Raw genomic sequence first — 23,494 nt, forward strand, 5'->3', positions numbered from 1 at the left:
GCCAGGCTTCAGGGTCACCTCCCCGCCCACACACAGCCGGTGAGGACAGGAGCCCGCACCCCATCTCGGTCGCCCTCACCCGTGGCGTTCCGGGGGCACCGGACTGCGGCCGCCTCTCCCGCCGGGGTCTCCTTCCAGATCACGGTGCCAAAGTTGTCCTTGCCACAGATCTCGTGGGGCTCTGCCAGGAGGGAGGGGACAGGCAGGGCGCTCAGTGCTGGTGCAGGTCAGCGGTCAGACCCCCCCAGGACATCCACCCTCACAAGGGGAGTCCCCCGGCCGCGTGGCTCAGGGGCTGAGATCAGCCTATGCACCAGGAGGTCACGGTTCGATTCCCGGTCAGGGCACAGGCCTGGGTTGCAGGCTCGATCCCCAGCAGGAGGCGTGCAGGAGGCAGCTGATCCCTGATTCTCTCATCATTGATGTTTCTCTCTCTCTCCCTCTCCCTTCCTCTCTGACATCAACAATAATATATTTAATAAAACTAACAAACAAACAAGGGGGAGAGGGTCCCCGGCCAGTTCAGCCCCAACCCGGCCACTGGGGCGCCTCCCGGAGCCCGGCTGTGGGTGGCGAGGGGACACGCACCGGGGCACCGCTGGGCGCTGCATTGCCGGTGCTCGTCCTGCGGGCCCTGGCAGGCGGCTCCCCCGAAGAAGGGCCCCGAGCAGACACGCTCCCGCCGCTGGGAGCCGCCCCCGCAGGTGACGCTGCAGCCGCCCCAGGAGGCCCAGGCCTGCCACCTCCCGTCCACTGCGGGGCGGCCGGTGTGGAGCGACGCGCCACAGGTCCAGGAGTCACGGCGGCCAGAGGCACAGGGCCGGACAACACGGACAGGATACGGGAGGGCCGGACACGCAGGGCCGCGGGGACCCAGGCGGATGGAGCCGGAAGCCATGCGGAGGAAAAACATTGAGACCCGGGAGGAGAAACCAGAGCTCAGCTCAGTACAGAAAAACAGGTGCCCCTCCTGCACTGCCCCCCCCTTCCCGGCCCCAGGCCCGGACCACATGCCAGGCCCGGTCACCCCATGGCCTCACCCTCCTCCCTGCCCGCCCGCGCCCATGGGCGCTGACCTGGGCACTGCTGCAGGAAGCAGTCTCTGCTCTCCACCCAGTGGCCCTGGCACTCCGCGCCCCCGTATGAAGGCCCGTTGCACTCGCGCGTGCGCTGCTGCCGGCCCTGCGCGCAGCTGGCGGAGCAGGCGCTCCAGCTTGACCACTCGTTCCAGTTTCCGTCCACTGCCCGGCCCGGGGGAGGGAGGGACGGGAGCCGTGTGAACACCCGGGGCCGCGCCCAGCCCAGGACCTGGTGTGGACGCCCAGGGCCCCCCCCCACACACACACACCTTGCAGCCTGGGACATGGGCCTGAGACCCCTAAGGCCACCCTGATGCCAGGGGCACATGGATGAGGGTGCCCCAGAGTCTCCAACCTCCAGCCTGGCCCCTGGGGCTGGCCGGCGACCCCCGGGCCCTTCCCGCCCTCCTCGGTGCCCCCGGCGCCCTCCCTCTCACCTACCAGGGCACAGGGCGATGTTGCAGAACTTGGTTTGCTTCTCGGGGCCCTCGCACGGGTTGCCTCCGAACTGGGGGGGCCTGCAGGTGCGCGTGCGGTCCCGGAAGCCCCGGCCGCAGGTGCTGGAGCACAGGCTCCAGGGGGACCACTCGTCCCAGGCGCCGTGCACTGCGGAGAAGCCGGGGCGCCGCTGACCCTGCAGCCACCGGGCACGGCTGCCCAACCCCTGACCTGGTGACCACCTCCCTCCCCTGTCCGCCCAACCACCGGCGCAGATGCCCCGGCCCGGCCCCGCCCCTCTCGGGCTGCCGCACCGGTCCCGGCCCGCGCCGCCCACCTGGACACACGGCCGAGTTGTTGCACAGCCGCTGCTCGCGCAGGGGCCCGCTGCACTGCGTGCTGTAGGAGGAGGACACGCAGAAGCGCGTGCGGGTCTGCCAGCCCTCGCCGCACGTGCTGGAGCACACGCTCCACGGGGACCACTCCTCGGCCGCGGGGTCACCTGCGGGCAGACCCACAGCCTCGCCGCTGCCTCGGAGCCCGAGCGCGGCCAGACCCGCAGGGGGACCCCGCCCTCCGGGGAGGGGCGGCGGGGCCGACCTCAGGACCTGCGTCCCCTCCGAACCCGCGGGCTGGGCTGGTGCCCCGAAGCCAGCCGCCAGCAGAGGGCAGCCTGGCGCCGGGAGGCTCGGGTAGTCATGGCGACCAAGGTTGTTGGTGCAGGTGGCGGCAGTGAGTCGGTACCTGTGCTAAGACCCTCCCCGTGAAACCAGCCCCCCGCTCCACGCGTGTTCGTCCTCACGCCTCGCCCCCCGCAGCTCACCCGTGTGCGGGGCCGAGAACCCGAACTGCTGCAGCTCGTCCCCCAGCTCGTCGCGCCGCCGGGCGTCCGTGGAGCGCAGAGACTGGCTCCGGGAGCTGCTCCGCGCGGCCGCTGCGGGGCGGGCTCCGGTGAGCGGCGGCGGCCCTCGGACCCTGGCCGCCCCGCCCCCTCCCCGGACTTTCGGGAAACCTGGGACCAGGGCCCCGGGCCCCAGGCCCCATCTCCCTGCTCCACGCCCCGCCCTCTTCCTCCAGGGCCCTGCTCAGCACCCCACCACCCCGCACCCCAGGAATCTCTCCAGGTTTCTGCGATGGGACCCTCTTCCTCCAGGGCCCTGCTCAGCACCCCACCGCCCCGCACCCCAGGAATCTCTCCAGGTTTCTGCGATGGGACCCTCTTCCCCAGTAAAACCCAACCCTTAGGATGGAGTCTCGTTATAACCGGATTTAATTTTATGGGAGCAGCTAAAACATGGGTGAGGTCATTAGAGAGTCTTATTGGAGACACATGTTCCGGAGGTGGATGGAGCTGGGCAGGGGGGCAGGCGGCAGGTGGGGCTGGGTGGCGGAGGGAGGCAGCGCCCCCAAATCCCCAACCCACAGGGGAGAAGAAAGCCCACCCAGCCCCATCTACTGACAGCCCTTCCTTCTCGCGGCTCCACACCCGCGGCTCCGCCCTCGCCCAGGCCCCGCCCCAACCGACCAGACCCCGCCCAAGTCCCCGCCCCCCAGGGGCCCGGGCCCGCCCCCCGCACTCACCTCCGCAGGCCTTGCGGTTGCACAGCCGGCCCTCCTCCAGGACCCCCTCGCAGCCGCTGCCCCCGAGGCCGGGCGAAGGCAGGCAGGTGCGCGTCCGCGTCTGCAGGCCGCCCCCGCAGTCCCGCGTGCACTCGCCCCACAGGGACCACAGCTTCCAGCCGCCTGGTGGGAACCAGAGCGCAGGGGTCCCGAATTCAGAGGGTGACCCCGGGAGTCTCCCAGGCAGGGATGGGGCACAGTGGCCCGCAGGGTGGGCCCGCACGTGGGAGGCCTGGAGGGTCAGCTAGGAGTGCGGGATGGGGGGGCAGGGGTGTCGGGGAAGGGTGGGCCGGAGACTAAGGGCCTAAGGACCAGGTTCATGCCAACTGGCGTGGCTCAGTGGTTGAGCGTCGGCCTACGACCAGGAGGTCCCGGTTTGACTCCCGGTCAGGGCACAGGCCCAGGTTGCAGGCTCCATCCCAGTAGGGGGCGTGCAGGAGGCAGCCGATCCATGACCCTCTCACACGGGTGTTCACAGAACAGGTGTGGAGCCTGGCGAGCGTGCAGGGCTCAGTGGGCAGGCGGGACTGGGTCGGGCTTTCTTCTCTCTCTCCCGCTCCCGCCCTCTCTGAAGTCAATAAAATACACTAAAAAAAGACCAGGTCCAGGTGGGCCCTCCCCCGCCCCCCCACCCCACCCTCAGCCCCCCACGGGCCATCCTGCCCTGCCCATGCCCTCATCTGAGGATAGCGGGCGCTGCTCCCCGGACTGACGCAGGAGGGTAGGAAAGGGCTGCGCAAGGACGGGCACGGGCGTTGTCACTGGGGTCAGAGACGGCCCCAGAGATTCAATTTGATTTGCAGCAAATTTCGTGTCCAAGTGACTGGCCAGCGCAGATCCGGTCAGTGGCGGGCCCCTCCGCCTGGCTCCCGCGCCTGTTCCCGGAGCCGGCCAGCAGGGGGAGCCAGGCGCAAGGGAACGAGGCCGGCTGGGCAGGCAGCTCCCAGGGTGGGCGGCGGGGCCTCATGCTCCACGCTGGGTGCACAGTGGGCAAGGGGAGCCGCCCACCCCAAGCCTATGGGGAACCTCTCTCCTCTTCTCATAGGCCCACCCTCCCACCCACGGCCCCACCTTCCCCCGGGGCCACAGAGGCAGGGCACCTCTGCCAGGGCACGCAGCCTCCTGCCTGTCCCCTGCGCCCAGCCGGGAGGGACACCGCAGGTGGGGGGCGGATGCACTCAGACCATGACAGGCAGGGGGGGCTGGGACCTTAGCGGCTGCCCCTGGTGGGTGGGCACGGCCCCTGGTGGGTGGGCACGGCCCCTGGTGGGTGGGCACGGCCCCTGCTCTGTCCCTCGCTCACACGCAGTCACAGGAGGCTCCCAGGTGTGGTGAGGCCCAGGGAGGGGCTTGCCTGGGCCACGGGGGTGGGGAGTGGAGGGGCCTGGCTCTGAGCCCCTTCCTGGGCCTGGGTGTGAGCCCTCCTCCGCCATCGTGTTCCCGCAGCAAGGCCTCCCTTGCTAGGAGGAGCCTGAGCAGGATCGCGCCTGCTGTGGGCCCGCCCCGCACCCTCCACGGGAGGCTGCTCCCAGGGCCAGCTGTCCCGGGGCATCCTGGGCAGGGCCCCTCCGCCTCCAGGGGGCCGTGCTCTGTGCCAGACACCTCAGCACCCAGGAACCTAAGTCCCGTGCACCCTGGGGGCAGCTCTTCACCCCGTTCACAGCAGCGGGAACTAGGGCTCAAGGGGGTGGTCCGGATGCCTGGGAGGCCTGCCCGGAGCTGGCACTGACGGGCAATCAGCAGCACCAGCCTGGAGTCTCCTGCAGAAACGCCACCTGGGCTCACACCGCAGGTAAGGATGAAATCGCCAGGGCTGCTCGCCTCCTCATGTCCGTGTGCCCGGGCAGGGCGCCGACGGCCGAGGCTGCTCCCACTCCTCATGCCCCGACTCGGGGGGCTACGCCCAGTGCCACGGCCGTGTGCCAGATGCAGACGGGAGGGAGCCCCAGGTACCCAACGAGCCAAGGAGAGGAGCAGGCCTGGAACCCACAGTCGGACTCCGCATGCTCCGCGGTGTCCCCCAGACTAAGGCCGCCCACCACGACCAGCCACAGGCCCCAGTCGGGCCTCTAGGCCTTGGCAGTGGTCCCTGCCCTGGCCACCCTGTCCTGTGACCCCGAGACACAGGGGCAGGGAAGGCCGGAGTCCTGGGAGACAGGCCTGGCGGCGGTTCAGGCTGGGCACGTCTCGCCGGTCACCCCCGCCTCCCCGGCCCAGCCCCCACACGGAAGCCTGCGTGACGTGGAACCAGCCGTGGGTGGGAGAGAGAGTGTCCAAGCCAGGCTAATCAGAGGATGCCACTCGGTTCCCATGGCAACTGCTGCAGAGCTCGTCTTTCAGGATAGACTCAGGTTAGGCCTCAGCTGCCAAAACACCCACTACTTCAGGGCTGGTTACCTTGGTGACCCAGGTGGCAAGGATGTGGTGGGGGAAGAGGGGAGGGGGTGGCCATGGGCTCAGAGGACAGACCGCCCCCCAGGCCTGCCCCTGACCCGGGTCACATGCTGGACTCAGACGCTGGTCGCAGGCTGAGTCCCCTTGACCCCACACTGAGCTTGGACCCTCATCCTGCACTGTCTCTGACCCTGGCCATGAGCTTCCTCGTCCCTAGCACAGGCTGAGTCCCGATCCCGGCACAGGCTGAGCCCCGATCCCATCACAGGCTGAGCCCCGATCCCAGCACAGGCTGAGCCCCGATCCCATCACAGGCTGAGCCCCGATCCCAGCACAGGCTGAGCCCCAATCCCGGCACAGGCTGAGCCCCGATCCCATCACAGGCTGAGCCCCGATCCCGGCACAGGCTGAGCCCCGATCCCGGCATAGGCTGAGCCCCGATCCCGGCACAGGCTGAGCCCGGCCTTGGCCACACTCCTGCCTCTAACGGACACTCAGGAAATGAAGCTGCTATTTCTGTTGGCGTTTTATTTTTAATGTGTGTCCCCACACAGAGCTGACACTTGATAAATGTGCGTCCAGGACAGGGGTGAGCACTGCGAGACTGGGCGGCCAAGGTGCTCCCGGGCCGGAGCTCCCCCGGCCGCCCGCGGAGGAGGGGCAAGGCTGGGGCCGCCCTCCAGGCCGGGAGAGAGGCCGCCTTCTTCCCCAGCTCAATGCGCCTCTGTCCGGAAGCCTCATTTCCATCTCATTACGGGATGAATGGAACCAATTAATGGCCTCTGAGGAGCCTGGCCACCCAGGAGGGAAGGCGCAGGGAGAGGGGGCTCCGGGCCTCTTCCCACCCTGGCACCCCAGCCCAGAGCTGTGACCTCCCCGTCCCTACACCCCACGTTGGCGGAAGTGGGGCGCTGGGGGGGCCCTCCCTCTGCTGGGCCTTCCAGGTGCGTGGGGAGTCCCCCTTTGGAGAAGGGGGACTGTGCACTTCCCGTCTCCTCCAGCAGAGGGCGCCCCAGTCCAGCAGGTGGCGCAGCACCTGCCCACTCACCCCGCCCACCTGGCCCGGGTCCCTGAGGACCCCGCCCACCTCCCACCAGTGGAGGGCCTGTCCCTGGGCACCAGGTTCCCCCTCTGAGCCCCTGCAGGGACCTGCCCATGGGGACCTCAGGGGCTGGAACAGCTCCCTGAAATCCCTCCCCAACCCGTCCCCAGTCCACAGCCCTCGCCCCCACAGACATTGCCTTGCATTCTCCCTGTGGGCCCCAACGGGCCCAGGGACACCTGCCCCCCCCCACCAGCCCCCCAACACACACTCTGCACCCAGCCTCTCCACACCCTGCCGGCCCTCGGACGCCCTTCCTGAGGGAAGCATGGGGCTCCCCTCTCGGCCGCGTGGCCAGCGCCCACCCAGCTGCGCAGGTGCTGGGACCTCAGGGTGAGGCCGAGGGCCATGCCCCGCTGCGCCCCCCTCCAGGTGCGGCGCCCCCTGCAGGTGAGGCGCCGAGAGCCCCTCCCAGCACCTGGGAGAGGCATCCTCTCCTTTCGCCTCGCAGCCCGGGGAGCAGGAGGGTGGGGGGCCATCTCACAGACAGAAACAGAGGCCCTGGCCGGTGTGGCTCAGTGGACAGAGCGTCCGCCTGTGGTCTGAAGGGTCCCGGGTCCGGCTCTGGTCAAGGGCACAGGCCTCGGCTGCAGGCTCAAACCGTAACCCTGTGGGGGCGCGTTCAGGAGGCAACCAGGGGCGTGCCTCTCTCACATCCTCTCTCTCTCTCTCCCCTCCCCGCCCTCCTTGCACTCTTTCTAAAAATCAGTGGGAAATTATCCTCAGGTGAGGATTAACAGCAACAACAAAAAGAATATTTCTCAGGAAAAAAGGAGCTACTAATGCATCCAAAAAAGAGAGAGAGAGACTGGGGCCTGCGAGCCGCCCCCCCCCCCCCCCCGCCCCAGGCCTGTCTGCGGGCCCCTCCTCCAGCCGCTCGTCCTGGGAGTGGTCCTGTTGGAGGTGGAAGGCCCAGTCCCACCGGCTCCGCCCTCGGGCCTGGGTGACCGGCAGTCCCCCCTTGCGGGCCTCCCTCCTCCCATCTTTCTGGGACACGGCAGCCTCACGTGGAGCTTCTCCGTGAGGGATGGCACACGCGTGTGCTCCGTGGTCACGGCCCGCCCTCCCTCCCCCACGTCTGGGGTGGCCTCGTCACCAGAGGATACTGACACCTGTTTCTCCCAGTTTTCTAACTCGGTCCGCGTGAGCGCAGCGCCCTGGCCAAGGTGGTCAGGCCTGAGCCCAGCAGGGAGCCCTCAGGCCTCCCCACACCCCCTCGGGCTCTCCTGTGCCCCTCAACGCACTCAGTGCCATCTGGCCCCCTCCCCACACTCTCTGCCCGACCTCTCCACACCCCACAGATCCCGGGAGGGCTCCCACGCTCTTCCCGAGGGAAGCGTGGCCTCTGGGGCTGGGACGAGACCAAAGTCCTGGGGGCGGGGGGTCACGGCAGAGGCCACCCACCACGTGGGGACAGGCTGGAGTTGGCGCGGGACTCGGCCCCTCCCGCGAGCTGGGTGTCCTGGGTGGGTCTTGGTGTCAGCCCAGCATCTCAGTCCCAATCCTCCAACCCACCTGTCCAGGCGTCACACACAGCCCCCAGCTCAGCCCCTCCCCACCACTGGGACGCACACAGGGACAGGGACACGCACACAGAGCCAGGGACACACACAGGGACACGCACAGGGACAGGGACATGCACACAGGGACAGGGACATACACAGGGACACGCACACAGGGACACGCACAGGGACAGGGACACACACAGGGACAGGGACACACACAGGGACAGGGACACGCACACAGGGACAGGGACACACACACAGGGACAGGGACACACACAGGGACAGGGACACGCACACAGGGACAGGGATACATGCACAGGGACAGGGACACACACAGGGACTCGCACACAGGGACACACACAGGGACAGGGACACACACAGAGACACACACAGGGACAGGGACACATGCACAGGGACAGGGACACATGCACAGGGACATGCATAGGGACACACACAGGGACAGGGACACACACAGGGACAGGGACACACACAGGGACAGGGACACGCACACAGGGACAGGGACACACACACAGGGACAGGGACACACACAGGGACAGGGACACACACACAGGGACAGGGACACGCACACAGGGACAGGGACACACAGGCCCACACTCCCAGCCCCCAAGACGCTGCGTTTTCATTATCTCCCATGTCGCTTCTGCAATAAAATTCTTTAATTAAAACATGAATATTTAAAACGACCCTTGAGAGAAATGGCCCCGTCACACCCGCGGCAGAAGAACACAGAGACAGGAGGGATGAGACGGAGGGACGGGGGACACACGGACAGACCCTGGTGTGAGTGCGCCTCAGGGGGGCGGCCGGGCAGAGGGGACAGGCCGAGCGAGGCGGGCGCGTGCCGTGGCCAGGTGGCGCCTGGACAGGCCCGGCGGGGGGAGCGGGAAAATGGGCCACGGCTGGCCTGGACCGCCTGTTCCCTCCGCGGCGCTGCGCACGGCCTTCTGGGGGAGGAGATGAAGGTCGCGCCTCCCCCGCCTCCCCCATTGGGGGGCGAGGCTCCCTGGCAGAGGGCTCTCCGGACGGATCTGGGGTCTAGCGCCTGCCCGGCGCCGCTGTGTGTCTTCTGGATGATGCTGGACCTCTCTGGTCCATGTGCCACCCCATCCCCATACACACACGTACACACTGGCACATGGATGCAGGGACACACATGTCCCCACACACGCCTGCCCCTTCCCCCTCCGGGCACCGCCGCCAGCCATTCCCTCTTGGAATCTCCACGGGGGCCCCGCCTGCTCACCCCCCTCCACACCCCGGGCCCCAGTCTCTGCCGCAGGCCTCTGGGTCCCCTGCCCACGACTAAGAGGAGGCACTGAGGGTCCGGTGCCGACTCGCTCCCATCAGAAACGCGTGCGCACCGGTGCCCACTCCTCACGCGACCAGGGAAGCAGCGCTGGCTCTCTCCAGTCACGGCGAGGGGCTGCGGGAGAGGGCGCTGATGGGCTGCTGGGTTGAGGGGCTTGGGGGGCCCAGCGTGTGCAGGCCAGGCTGGGGCGTCGTCCCAACCTGGTCCTGGCAGAACCCCCAGGCCCCAGAGCCCCTGCTCGCAGGATACCGCCTGGACGACCCAGGGGCCTCTCACACTCGGGTCCACTCTGACCTCCGGATCTTCCTCCCCACCCAGTGTCTCCCACCTTGGTGATGTCAGGAGTGGTCTGGCCACCTCCTTCCTCCACACCCACACCCTGTGCATCAGCAAGTCCATCGGCGCACCCCCCCCCCCGCCAGGCCCGCCCCCCCCCCCAAGTCCAGAAGCTTCTGTGCCCCCAGCAAGCCAGCGTCAGGCCCCTCTGGGTGCCTGCAGTGCCTCCCCCCTCCCCCCCGACTCCCTGCTCTGGGCCTGGACACCCTGTGCGCCTACAGCCTGGGCAGTGTCCGAGCCCGTCCCTCTCCTGCTCGAAGCCTCCAGTAACCCCTTTGTTCTCGAGAGAACCAGTGAACCCCAGCCAGGGCTTTCCCCACTGCACCCCAGCTCCTGCCTCAGGGCACAGAGTGGGTGCCCAGCGAGGGGCGGAGCTCTGGCCCCCCCAGCACACAGGCTTCGCCCCGGTCCTCACGCCTGCCCGCCTCCACCTTCTCCTCTGACTCCGCGCGGCTCCGAGCAGCGCCAGGCACTTCCCCGCACAGCGCTGCCCACCAGCCCCCGGCTCAGCGCCTGCGTATCGGGTGCCCAGGGGGCCTGGCCATGGGCCCTGTCTCCCTGGGACAGCGCACCCCGCAGGGCAGTCCCCACTTTGCAGGTGAAGAAACCAAGGCTCGGGCAGGTGGCCACAGGGGAGTGGCCCAGCACGCTGACCATCCCCCCCCCCCCGAACTAGCTACCCTCCGCGCCTCTGCTCCTCAGCAGCTGTCCCAGCCAAGGCCACGGTCACCCCGCCTTGCCCAGCCCAAGGTCAGCCCTCCCGGCCGTCCACCCCGCCGCCTGGAGCTGCATGAAGCCACCGACGTGTCCCCCCATTGGATGGGGCATTTTCTGCTGGGGTCCTGGACACCCCACCCCCCCGGGGGCTCTGCCTGCCTCTCCCCTTCTCCCCACTCCTCCCCAGACACCTTCACAGCTCAGGGAGGCGTCTAGTCGGGATCCGGGGTCTGGGGGCTTAAGCAGAGGGGGCCCAGCATAACGGGGGCCTTTGCACCGCACACACTTTTTTTTATTATAATTGACTAGAGATTGGGTGCACGACATTCATGCACTGGGGCGGGGGGGGGGGGCGGCAGGGGGAGTCCCTCAGCCCGGCCTGTGCCCTTTTGCTGTCCGGGAGCCCTTGAGGGGACATCCTTAGCGCTGCCGCAGAGGCGGGCCGCTGCGCTTGCCAGCCATGAGCCCGGCTTGTGGCTGAGCCGTGCTCCTCCTGTGGGAGCGCACTGACCACCAGGGGGCAGCTCCTGCGTCGAGCGTCTGCCCCCTGGTGGTTAGTGTGTGTCATAGCAACTGGTTGTTCTGCCCTTCAGTCGATTTGCATATTAGCCTTTTATCATATAGGATTTCAGAGAGGATGGAGCCTGAAACCCAGGCATGTGCTCTGACCGGGAATGGAACCGTGACCTCCTGGTTCATAGGTTGATGTTCAACCACTGAGCCAGGCCGGCCGGGCCCCACCGGCATTTGATGCCGTTAAAGACGTTATTCTGAGAAGCAGTGCAGCAGCCTCAGTGGCTTAGGAGGAGCTAGAGCGCTGGACAATGCTCCCCGCCAGCGTGGACCACCAGGCGGCCTGGCCCCTGGACGCCCGGCACCCGTGTTCAGCTGCTTGCCTGGCATCTCGGACCCGATAGTCTGAGACAAGCTGTGCCTTCCTGCCCTCCCCGTCCCAGCTGCTGCCCCAGCCTTGCAGATACTCCCAGGAAACCCGGGGTGTCCTGAAGAGGGGTTCCACCTCCTGCCCCGCCACCTGTCAGCCCCACCAGCTTCCCAGCACCACCGGCACCTCTTCCACCGACTCTCACCCCCCAGGACCCGCGGCCGCCCTCTGCAGGGCTGACCAGCCCGGGCCCAGCCTCCGCCTGCCCTGGGCCTGCAGGGCCGCTCCGGGCTCTCCAGCACCTTGGACCTGGCCCTGGTCCCAGAGACCCTGACATCGGCAGGACCTTTCCCGTGCCTGACCCGGAGCCTGGGGCGCCTCTCGGCGCTCAGGAACTGACCGCGTGGACGTGATTCACACAGCACGCTCCTCCCCAAGCCTCACCTCCCGACCGACCGCACTCCACGCAGCCGTGTCCCCAGAGGCCCCGCAGACCCGGCCGCCAGCCTGCAGCCTGTGGCCACCAGACGGTCCAGCGTTCGAAAAAGAAGGGCCCTCCTGGCCAGAAAGGGAAACACCGACCCCACCGTCCTTCCCTCCTTCCCTCGCTCACTCCTGAGCTCAGCCGCCGCCTCCCCGAGCTGCCCGGGCCCCTCACTCACCTGGGGCGCCATCCTGGCCCCGGTCCTGGGTCAGGCTGGTCAGGCAGTTCTCAGGGCCTCCGGCCGCTCCGTCCCTCACGCAGACGTCGCCGTGGGGCCCCGTGGGGCCGGAGGCCGGGTCCCCGGAGCCCCCGCCCAGGCAGGCGCAGGGGGTCTGCATGATGCCGCAGGGGTGCGAGCTGCGGCTGCCGGCCAGGCAGGCATCCAGCCAGCGGCACAGCATCTGGCAGGCGGCCCGGCTGGGGCTGCGGTTGCCCACCACCAGGTACTCCACGGAGAAGTCGTCGTCGGGGGGCCCGGGGGCCCCGTCGCGCCGCATCTGCAGGAACTGCTTGCCCGCCTGCAGGAAGGCCAGGGGCGCTGAGGCGTCGCACAGCCGCAGCACCTCGTCGAAGCTCTCCACGCCCAGGTAGGTGCGCGTGGACTCCAGGAAGGAGTCGAACTGGTAGGTGCGTACGCGGCCGGGGCCACGGCAGGGCGCGGGCGCCTTGGCCACCTTCACGTAGAGCGTGTAGCGCCGCGGGTCGGGGTTGCGCAGGGTCCAGGAGCAGCGCGAGGCGTTGGCGGGGAACACGGCGGCCGCTGAGAAGTAGCCGAAGAACTTGCCCTGCACCAGCGTGGCGCACGGCTCGGCCCCGGGCCCCGCGGCGGCCCCCATGGCGGCCCACGCCTGGTGCCCCAGCAGCAGCAGCAGCAGCGGGCAGAGGACCCAGTGTGGGCTCGGGGCGGCCTGGCCCCTCATCCTAGCTCGCGGGGCCGCCGGGGTTCCGCGGGCTGGGCAGGCAGGCGCGGGCCAGGCCTGGACATGCCAGGGTCTGGCAGCGAGCGGACCGGGCTGGGGGCCGGGGCTGGGGCCGGGGCCGGGGGCAGGGGCTCGAGCGGGGGCAGGAGGAAGGGCCTGTGGGTGACCCAGGGGGGTGCAGTGGCGCCTCACGTCCAGAGCCCGGTGCCCTCCGTGGCCGCCGGCAGCACCTGGAAGAGAAGGAGCAGGATGGGGGTTGGTGGGACCCCCCTGGGGAGATGGGGGCTGAGGGCACGGAGGGGCCAGTGCCCCCCACAGCTTTGAGCAGCTGACACAGGCCTGGCGCTGCTGCCAGGCACCTGCCCTGTCCACCTGTCCACTTGCCACCCACCATGTGTCCACCTGCAGGCCCAGGGGCCCAGCCCGGGGATGGAGACCTCCTCCTCCGCCCAGACCCCGACAGGGCGCACTGGGAGGGCTGGGAGCACAGAGTCCCCTAGAGCCACCTGTGTCCAGCTGGCCTGCAGCGACCCCTCGCCTCCCCTCCTTTCTTAAAAAATATAGTTCAATTGATTTCAGAGAGGAAGGGAGAGGGAGAGAGAAACATCCATGATGGGAGAACCATTGATCGGCTGCCTCCTGCGTGCCCCACACTGGGGATGGAGCCCGCGACCCGGGCCTGTGCCCTGACCTCCTGGCTCCTAGGTTGGCGCTCAACCCCTGAGCCAGCCGGCGGGCCTCACCCCTCCTTGTGAGGCCGGTGCTGTGAGCCCCTTTCATGGGGACGCTGAGGTCAGAGGGTGACTCACCCAAGGTCACAGCGAAGGGGCAGGAGAACCGCACCTGGACCCGGACTGGCCCCACCCTTGTGCCCCTGGCATGGCGCCTGCGCCTGCTCCTGCTCCTCCCCCGAGACAGGAAGGCCGCTCGGGGCGCGTGCGAGGGAGGAGTCGGCACTGCCCAGCCCGACCTGCCTCCCCGGGGACCCTGGCAGGTTGCTTCTGCCTCTGAGCCTCAGGTTCCCCACCGTCCCCAAAGCCCAGGCTGGGCCCTGGGTCCCACGCAGCAGGAGAGCTGGCAAGAGAGGGAGGGAGGGAGGGAGGGAAGGAGGGAGGCAGCGCCCTCCAGAGTCCGCCTGGCCTGCTGGTGCCGGCGCCTCCACCAGCTGAGCACACAGGCCGGCAGCCTGCCCACGGGCCTGGCCCTGCCTCCCGTCCGGCCCAGCTGGCCGGAGACACAAGGTCAGTCCCTGCTCTGCAGTCCCCACCTGGCGTCCTTCCTGCGTGGGCCTCGGGGACGGAGCAGGGAGCTGGCACAGGCCGGACGCCGGCTGCCCCTCCCAGCCTCAGTTTCCCCATCTGTCAAGTGGGGGTGAAACCTCCCTCTCAGTAGGGGGGTCAGCCCTGGACCTGGGGGTTACCTAGTGACAGGCCGGGACTCCAGTAGGGAGGAGGCGGGACCGGGTCAGGGAGCAGTGTGGCCGGCCTGGCCCTGGGCAGCTCCTTAGTGGCAGAGCTTCAGGTCCCCAGAAGGGGCCTTGCCCATGTCTCCCCCTGGCGAGTCCGGGGAGCCCTGGTCCCTCCGTCTCCAGGCCACTCAGGGACAGCCTCTGACGCTGTCGCAGCAGAGCGGCCAGCCCGGCTGCAGTGCCCACCGCTAGTCCAGGCTGGGCCCCCAGACCCTCCCCCCCCCCAGAGGGGCCCAGGGACCCCGCCCAGCCCAGTGGCACCAGCACAGCCCTCAGCGCCCGGCCGGCCCTGCTGGTCACAGCTCACCCCACTCCTGGAGGCCCCCCCGCCCGCATCCCCCACAGCAAGCACCAGGCGGCAGTGAAGGTCGGAAGCAGGGCCGCCCCGTAGAAAGGCCGCCCGCCTGGCAGCGGGGAGGCGGCTGGGGGCCGGCGAGGGAGGCTGTGGGGCTGGGGTGATGGAAGTGGGGGGGCCAGGGGCTGTGGGACAGACACGGAGGACGTCTCCGGCCTGGACCCTGAGGAGGAGGGAGGTGTCAGTGGGGGGAAGGGGCACGCCCCAGCCCAAGGCTCTGGGGTGAACCTTCAACAGACACCCAGGCACAAGACAGCCTAAAGGGCCCACTCATGGGGTTCTCACACAGGGTTCCTCGGAGCCCTGGGGTCCCACGGGGGACCAGGAGGAAGCCAGGGCAGGAGGGGAGTGCAGGGCTGAGGTCACTTCCCGGCGCCCCGGCCTCGTCTAGGACGTCTCTGACTTGAGTGGTTTTGCGCCCTGACTGCCAACCAGCGTCTGGCCCGGCCGCGGGTCCAAGCACCGAGCCCCGAGCACCTGGCCTGGCGCGGCCTCTCCTCTGCTGGTCACAGGGCAGCGCTGGGCAGGAGGCCCGGCTGCCAGTGCGGCGGCTCCTGCACCTGCTGGCGCTCAGTACCCTCCACCTGCCCCTGACCCACCTCCCTGCCCCCATCACGCCCACAGCCCTCTCCAGCGGCTCAGGCGCCTCCGTCCACAGCCTCCACGGCCATACCCTCCAGCGAGGCCCTGCTCAGCGGCTCAGCCCCCTCCCAGCCTTCGCGCCTCCAGGGCAGGCCCCAGGATGGCAGTGAGGGAGGTGGCCATGAGGAGCAGGCTTCCGGCCTGGACAAGTGGACAAGTGGATGGTGGGCGCCCTCACGGAGGCAGGGAGCAGGCGTGTGTGCACAGGTGCAAGCACATATATGTGACGCATGTGCCTCTGGGTATGCACATACATGTGTAGGCACATGTATCTCTGTGTGCATGCGCGGAGCACCCTTGCCCAAGGTCACAGGGCCGGGGGAGAGCCGAGCTCAATGTGGGCGGGGATGTGTGGGGCGGTGGGATGGAGGCCAGGGCTGGGCAGGCCCTGGCCAGGGGCTGTCCGGGGAGCCAGGGGCCAGGCTGAGCCCGAGGACCCCATCGGGAGGCCAGACAAGTGGAAGGCTGGCTGCATGCCAGGAGCCCGGTGCTGGGCTCCCGGGGCCGCTCCCAGCTCTCCCAGCGCCCGGCCCCCCTGGACCAGAACCCCCGAGCCTGCTGGCCCAGGGGAGGGGCTGGAGGAGGCTGGCGGGTGCTGACCTAGCCCTGGGCCCCGTGTCGCCGGTCACTCCTCCCTGTAGTTCCCACACGGAGGCTGTCTCCTCCCCCAGACCACAGGCCCTTGTCCGGCGACTGGTCCCCATTCCCAGCCGGGGTCGCTGCAGCCGCACCAGCCACTGCATCGCTGGGCTCCCCGGACAGTGACCCAGGAGCCCTCCAGCTCCCTGGGAACCCGCCTCGCCATCGCCTTCTCGGGGCCAAGCTGCCCGCGCTGCCCCCGGCCCTCTGCCCGGCCCTGCCGCACGGCCCCCAGGAGCCTGCAGGGCGGCTCGGGTGAAGGGTGGGCGGCACCGAGCAGGGAGCTGGGGCCGGGGCGGGGGGCGGGGGGGCAGGGACACCGAGAGGACGACAGAGAAGGGGGAGGGCAAGGGCAGAGGAGTGGGGACCAGGAGCTGGCACTGGCATCAAGGGGAAAGGTGACAGTGGCCCCTGCTGACTGAGTGCCGGCCCCCGGGTCGGAGATCTTTCGGGACCGCCCCTCCCCCTCCCCCTCCCCCCCTCTCGCGTCAATCTCAGGGCCTCGCCATGAGGTAGGAGCTCTGAGCCCACATCAAGGCCCTCGGGGTCACCACCAGCCACGGGGGGCCGCGCCCACCTCCCACCGGACCCCGCGTATCCCCACGTGTGCAAAGGGCTGCCCCCCGCCGCCTCACAGTCAGAAGCCCCGGTGCCTCGGTTTCCCTGCCGACAAGGACGGGGGCTGGGCGCTCCCCTCCAGCTCCAGTCTCACCCCATCCACCCTGTTCGACCCTCCTCCCCGGCCCGGCCTCCTTGTCCCCTCCCCAGCCACCCTGGCTCCAATGGCACCCAGACGCCAGCCACAAAAGGCGCTCTGTTGTCCTGCCGGCCCTCCAAACAGTGCCCGCCTGTGTGTCCCGGGAAGAGGCTGCCCTGGGGGAGGGGCAGGCGCCCCGAGGACAGCTCAGGGGCTATGGTGGGCGGGGCTGGGAGAGCAAACAGGGGGGCCACGCAGGGGCACCCAGCCCTCCCTGCCCTAGGTGCTCCGTGGGCCTCACAGATGCCCCGCGGGTCGTGTCGGGTCAGGTTGGGGCAGGTCAGGCAGCCTGGTCACCTGGGAGGCGGAGGCAGGCCCAGGACATCCCATCTGAGTGGCCTGGGGCCTGGGGCCCACGAGGCGGGACAGGAGAGCCTGCAGGCCTCCCTTTGTGAATGCAGAGCCGGGGGGCCCGGCCACCTACCCCCGTCACATGGCCACTGTCTGCCCCACCCCAGCCTGAGCCAACCAGGCCCCAGTGACCTGTGGGGCGTCCCCCAGAGCTGGGAGGGGTGCCGGGCGGGCCCCCGAGAACCACACTTGCCCACCGCACTTGCCAGCCCAGCCCATGGGAGGCCTCCTTTGCCTGCTGGGGTGGCCCCACAGACCCTGCCCCGCTCCCCACCCCAGAGGGCCAGGGGGCACCCCCCCCATTCCATAAGGAGGCAGACAGCCCAGGTAACCTTGGGGGGACAGATTGTCTCCCTTCGCCACCCCCCCACTGCCCAGGCCGCCTGGCCCTGTGGTCGGCGGTCAGCGCTCTGAAGGGCCTCATCACACCTGCTCTCCCCCAGGACGCTGTCACCCGGCCAGCTGCAGGCCGTGAGGACACTCCAGACACTCGAGCCCTTGAGCCTGTGACACATCCTGTCCCTCTTGGGCTGCCGCTGCCCCGCATCCTCCTTCAGGCCCCCGGCAAGGTGGCTGCCTGAGGAAGCCTCCCCTGAGCCTGCAGACCTCCCCGCCTGTGCCCACTCACTCCCAAGCATGCACACGCATGCCCACACGTGCACACATGCACCTGCACCCATGCCCATACATGCACTGACACCCATGCCCATATGTGCACACACCTGCACCTGCACCCATGCTTGTATGTGCACACACATGCACCTGCACACAGACATGTTCTCCTGGAGGGAGTCCCATGTGAGGATGGTGACAGGTCCCATAGGCTGGGGCCCCCCCACGGGGCAGAGGTGGGGGCCCTCGTGAAGAGGGGAGGCTCCTGGAACCCTGGGTCTGACACACGTCACTGTCCTCTCCTCTCACGGTGCCTGGCTTGGTCCCCCGAGTGAGGAGCCTGTGCCCCGGGACGGAGGTGCGGGGGGCGGTGCCCACCCAGCTGTTGGCCTATGAGCCACGCCCCCATCCACACTGCACGCCACGCTGGGATCTGAGGCCCCAGCAGGAGGGCCCATCCAAGGTCACCTGCCCAAGGTCACAGCCTCAAGATGGGAAGAGCAGTCGGGCTGGGCTGCCCCGGGCGGAAGCGCTGAGTGGGGGGCGTGGGGGGGGGGCTTCCTGGGCAGGCCTGGCTGGTGGAGCCGGCAGGTCCTCATGTCCTCACGCTGGCACGTGCAGGACGAGGCTAGACAGGCCCTTCCATGGCCTGGCCCCCTGCCCCGGAGCCCCCGGCAGCAGCAGGACCGACGGGCCAAGGAGCAGGCAGCACACGGTGCCGTGCCCAGGGGAGCAGGCCCCACGCTGGGCCTCCCTCAGCACCCAGGGGTGCCGCTGGGCTGTCTGGGGTGGGGTGGGGGGACTGCTGAGGCCCTCAGCTCTGGGCCGGGTGGAGCCGGGAAGATCACCTCGACCCAGAGCAGGACCGGGGGCCCAGAAGGGGACGGGGAAGCGCGAGGGACCCGCTCCAGCTTCGGTCCCGGTGTCTCCTGGGGAGAGGGGTCCCTGTCCCTGCCCCCTGCACGGTGCGGAGGCCTGGGCGTCAGAGTTCCCTCGGAAGCCCTGCCCTCTCAGGCCTCCCTTTCCCCTAACGGTTGCGGGCAGTGGCGGGGGAGCAGCTCTCCGGGCCCCGCAGCCTCAAGGTCCCCGCAGTGTGGACGCCTGCAGGGCCCAGGGTCCAGGCAGCGGTCCTCGGCTGTGACTTCCTTTCTTGGCTGCGTGTGCTGTCTGCTCATGTGCCACCTGCTCCGGGGGGAGGTGTCAGGCTGGTGGCCATCCCGCAGGGGGAATGAGGTGTGCACACCATGCAGGGGTGGGTGGGGTCGCACCACGCCCCGTGCGTTCTTCCTGCCTTGACCCTGCTGCCTCCCAGCACCATCTCCTTGGCACGTCCATCATTAAATCACCAGCCCTGCTGAAGGCGCCCCTGTGGCCTCGGCCCCCAGGACACAGCCCCAGGCCCACAGGGCGCTCAGGCCTGGCCCTACTTCCTCTGCCACCCTCGCTGTCCTGCCAGTCACCCTCCTCTCTGGTCCTCGCACCTGCACGCTCACCTGCCACAGGCCCTTTGCACGGCTCCTCTCTCCATGGAGACCATTCTGAGCCTTCACCACCACTGGCCCACCCTCTGGGGAAGCCTCCTGGGGAGCCCCGCCTCTGGACTCCAGCAGACAGCTGCCCCCACCCCTCTGCCCCTCACAGGGCCTCTGTCCCCATATTCCTACCAGCCCTGGGGCAGGAGACTGTGCCCTCAGCCTTGTACTAGGAGCATCCCCGGTGCCAGTGTGCACAGGTGTTTAGTATGTGCGTGCCTGCGGTCTGTGCACACAGGTCCCGGGTCCCCGTGTTTACCCAGAAAACAGGCTCTGCCCCAGGGCACGGCAGAGGCAGGGTGGCTGGGTGGGTGTCCCGAGGGCCTGTGAGAGGTTAACGGAGCCCTCCAGGCGGGGGTTGGAGACCCACTGCCACTGCTTCCCGACAGAGGCCTGCCACAGGGAACACGGGCCCCACTGCACACTGCCATCCAGGGGACACACGAGACCTGCCCCGCACCGCGCACACATGTGGCCGTTTCATGCCTGCACACATGCCCGCAGGACACGCACGTGCATGAGCGGCACCAATGGACACACGCACCCAATGGACACACACGCTCGCTCACGCCTGTGCACGGTGCACGGGGCCAGGCGGGTGTGGGGAGAGGGGAGTGACAGCCGGAAGCGCACGACCTCGGCGGGCTGGCAGAGGGACCGGCGAGCCACCCGGGGCTGCCGGGATGGGGCGGGCGCTGCCGGCCGCGGAGGAGACGGAAGGGGCGGGCAGGGCGGCGGTGGGTGCGCGCGCCCTCTCCCGGGCGTCAGAGGCAGCGCGCCGCCCTCTGCCGTCCGCCACCGCAGCCCCGAGCCGGCCGCCCCGGCCCCAGCGGGAGGCGTCCCCAGGGGGCAGGCTCGGCCTCAGGACCCGCTCCGGGAGGCGGGGCCCGGCCACGCTGGCCGGCCAGGGACCAGAGAGCCATGAGAGGCTGCCCGGGCCGCCTCCCACCCGGCCCTGCTCCCCCGTCCTCCGCGCTGATCAGCTTGGGACCGGGCCGGCGCGGACGCCGCAGACCCAGCACATTCCGGGCCCAGCACGTTGGGTCCGGGGACCAGGCCTGGGCCGGAAGGGCTCCGAGAGCACAGCCTGTGTCCCCATTTCACAGCCGCGACCGCCGAGGCCCGCGAGGGACCGGAGCCTGCGGACAAGGGAAGGGACTGGGAGGGCCCGGCGGCAACTTGGCTGCGCCCCTCCCCGGCCGGTCCGGGCAGTGCCGCAGGCCGCCAGGGCCTCGCGCCGCCTTTCCGCCCCCGCGCAGGAACGAAGGGGACCCGCCGCCTTCCCCAGGACCGGAGGCGGCGAACTCCCCACCGAGCCCCACCCCGCGCCGCCCGCGCCGCCTTGGCGCATTCCCGCCGGCCGCGCCGCTGGGCCCCCGCCGTCCGGGTTCCAGGGCTCCGGGGCCGGCACCCGCCCCCCAGATCCAGGCGCAACAAGTCTGACAGCAGCGCCTCAGAGCTGCGGGCGAGCGGGGAGGGAGGACGCCGAGCGCTCCGGGATTCCCGAACGCGCGCCATGAACGCCTCCGGGGACCCAGCGCGGGCGCGGCGCGGAGGACGGCTCCCACCCGCTCCTGAGGCTCCCCAGGCTCGCGCCCAGGAGCCCCCGCCCCTCTCTCGCCGGCTTGACCTTGCTCGGGTCCTCAGAGCCGGACCCGCGGCACCCGGGCGTCCGGGCGGAGTTTCGCTGCCGCCGGGGGTCGGGGGGGGGGGGAGCGGTCCCTCCTTCCACCTGCCTCGCCGCCCCCTCGGCTGCGGGACCACAGAGACAGGAGAGGGCGTCAGGGTTCCAGAAGACATAGCCTCGGCCACCTCCTCGGACCCACACCCCTCGGAGGTGCTCGAAGGGGCCCCGGGCTCGCGGCCGCCCCCTAGCCTCTCCCGCGCAGCCGCTGCCCGTCCCCCTCGCAGGCTCTGGCTCCGAGGGGGCGAGTGTTGGTGACCGTGGAGGAGGGCGCCAGGGTCTCCCTGAGTCCCGAGGGGGGCGAGCGGGGACCTCCCCGCAGACTCCCCACCACTCATGCCCAGCGGCTCCTCCGGGCGCGGGGTGCGAGCCCCCAGCCCACCTACACGCCTTGCAACTCGCCCCGAGTTGCCGCTAAGGAACCCGCGGGAACGTGAGGCGGTGGGGAGTGCGCCCCGGGAAAGGGCGCGGGAGCCGGTGAGTTAGGCTGGGCGTCCCAGCCTGGTCCCTGCGCTCCGGGAAGCGCGGGAGCCCAAAGTCAAAGTGAAGAAGGGTGGGTGCCCGGCGCCCGGTCTGGGTGCCGGCGGGGCACTCTCTCTGCGCCGCCCGGGAAGTGACCCGGCAGGAGCCGCAGCCTCCGAGGAAAGACGTGCGGCGCTGCCGCCCCTCCCAGGCCGCGCTCCAGACCGCTCTGCCCTGCGGGGGGTCGGGGCCAGGGGGGGGGCGGGGGGGGGAGGGCGCCCGGCCGGACTCAGCCCCAGCTTTCCGGGAGGCGGCTCCGAGCGGTGAGCGCCTGGCCGCAGAGGGCGGGCGGCTCTGCCCGCGGAGGATGGGGACCCACCGGCGCCCCGTTCGCCCGGAGAGGGCGCAGGGCCGACCCAAAGTTCGAAGCGGCTTATCCGCACGGCCTGTCCGGCCTCATGGAAAAGAAGATGCCAGGGAACAGTCAGGGCGCTGGGGATGGGGGCGCTGTTTGGGGGGTGTCACCACCAGCGCCGGGGCTGCGGCGAGGGCTGCGAGAGACCCGGGCTTCCTGTGCGCGCCCCCAGGCTCCGCGCGGGGGAAAGGCATCTTGGGCCCCCGAATGTCCGTAGGGGCTCTGGGTGTGATTAGGGGAAGGGGGACACACTGGGTGTCTCTCCCCGTCCTGCCCGGGTCCATGTGGGGCTGTGGGGGTCACATGGAGGGGCCCTCAGAGACCCGCGCTGCTGGCGTCTGTCTGTGGGGGCACAGGAGCCTCCCCAGCCGGCCCTGGTGGCAGAGGGGGCGCCTCCCAGCCCGGCCTCCCAGCCCGGCCAGGCTTGTGCGTGCGGCTGGGGGCGACGAGCAGCTCCGGGGCCGCTCCCACGCCCAGGGCGCCCCCTCCTCAGCCTGCCCGGCGCGGGCGCTCGGAGACCTGCCAGATTCCGCCGCCGCCGCTGGAGGAGGCTGGGGGCCGGGGGTGGGAGGCGGGGGTGCCAACTCCGAGCTCTCCACACAAACCTCGCAGCTTAGAAGCCCCAAACGGCGAAGTTAGGAAGTCCGGGCGCCCGCCCCTCCCCCGGACCCCCACCCGCGCTGCGCCCCTCCGCGCCGCGCCCCCAGCCCCAGCCCCCAGCCCGAGCCTCCCTTACCTTCCCCGGCAGCGGCGGCCCCGCTGGCGAAGACTTGATCCGGAGACTCGCAAATCCTCGGGAGCGCCCCTTGTCGCCAGCGGCCGAGCCGGGCGCCCAAACGGAGGGGGTGCTCCTGCCGCCGCCGCCCCCGGCCGGCTCCGGGCCTAGCCGGACGCTCCCCGGAGCGCCCTCGAGCGCGCGCGCAGGCCCCCTCCCCTCCCCCCGCCTGCCGGAGCCCCTCGGACGCGGGGCGGTCTGGATGCCCGGACTGCGGGCGATGCGGGGCGCGCGGGCCCGGGCCCGGCCAGGACGCGCACGGCCGCCTGGGCTCCCCGCTCTCCGGTTCCGCGTTCGCTCCGCCGGGGCCGCCGCCAACGCCGCTCCCGCTGCTGCCGCCTGCGCCCGCCGCTCCCTCTCCGGTCGCCGCTGCCGCGCCGCGCCGCTCCGCTCCTCTCGCCTGCCCCGCTCTTCTCGCCTTTTTTCCCCTTCCTGGGGGGCGGGGGGAACGGAGCCGGGGGCGGGGCGGCGCGGGCAGGAGGAGGAGGAGGCCGAGGACCGCGAGAAGGAGGAGGAGAGAGGCCAGCCGCTCCCCCACCGGCTGCGCGCTCCCCAATCTCTCGCTCCCTGAAACTGGATCCCTAATCGGGAGCCGGGGACCGCATTACGGATTACATCAGGGCTTCCAGAGCTTCCAGATCACACGTTAGAGGGGAGGGGGCGGGGGGCGGGGGGGAGGGGAGCGGGATAACGGGGTGGGGGGCCGATAAAATGCACACACGCGGGAGAGCCTGCCCGGGCAGCAGGGAAGCCAGGAGTTGGGGCTCTGCTCTCTGCCTCTTCCGGGAGCCAAGGCTGGCTGGGTGATGGATGGGTGGATGGATGGATGGATGGATGGATGAATGGACGGACTGACTGAGGGGTGGGCGGGTGGATGGACCAACAGCAGATGAATGGAGGGAAGTTACAGGGGGTTGTGCTTAAGCAACACAGGTGCACCGGACTGGGGGGAGGGTTGGAGGAGGGAGAGGCCAGTGGGTGTGGAGGGAGGAGG

The 23,494-nt window shown here is 70.0% G+C and overlaps 1 protein-coding gene across 3 annotated transcripts in view; it reads right to left on the reverse strand.

Moving 5' to 3' along the window:
* The window catches only part of ADGRB1 (adhesion G protein-coupled receptor B1), a 58,582-nt gene extending 36,051 nt beyond the window's left edge, over positions 1–22,531 (reverse strand). For 2 of the 3 annotated variants that reach the window (XM_081110929.1, XM_081110928.1), the window contains exons 1-9: positions 22,462–22,531; positions 12,067–13,038; positions 3,099–3,260; positions 2,341–2,451; positions 1,855–2,019; positions 1,521–1,685; positions 1,077–1,241; positions 589–753; positions 80–181 (exon numbers count right to left, since the gene is read on the reverse strand). In XM_081110929.1, coding sequence (XP_080967055.1) covers positions 80–181; positions 589–753; positions 1,077–1,241; positions 1,521–1,685; positions 1,855–2,019; positions 2,341–2,451; positions 3,099–3,260; positions 12,067–12,808 — 1,777 coding nt within the window. In that variant the 5' untranslated portion in view covers positions 12,809–13,038; positions 22,462–22,531. The remainder of the gene's footprint in view (positions 1–79; positions 182–588; positions 754–1,076; positions 1,242–1,520; positions 1,686–1,854; positions 2,020–2,340; positions 2,452–3,098; positions 3,261–12,066; positions 13,039–22,461) is intronic. The other variant, XM_081110930.1, reaches the window with a different exon arrangement.
* Between the last annotated feature and the right edge of the window lie 963 nt (positions 22,532–23,494).

Source organism: Myotis nattereri (genome assembly GCF_964212035.1).
Source record: "Myotis nattereri genome assembly, chromosome: 17".
Taxonomy (NCBI): domain Eukaryota; kingdom Metazoa; phylum Chordata; class Mammalia; order Chiroptera; family Vespertilionidae; genus Myotis; species Myotis nattereri.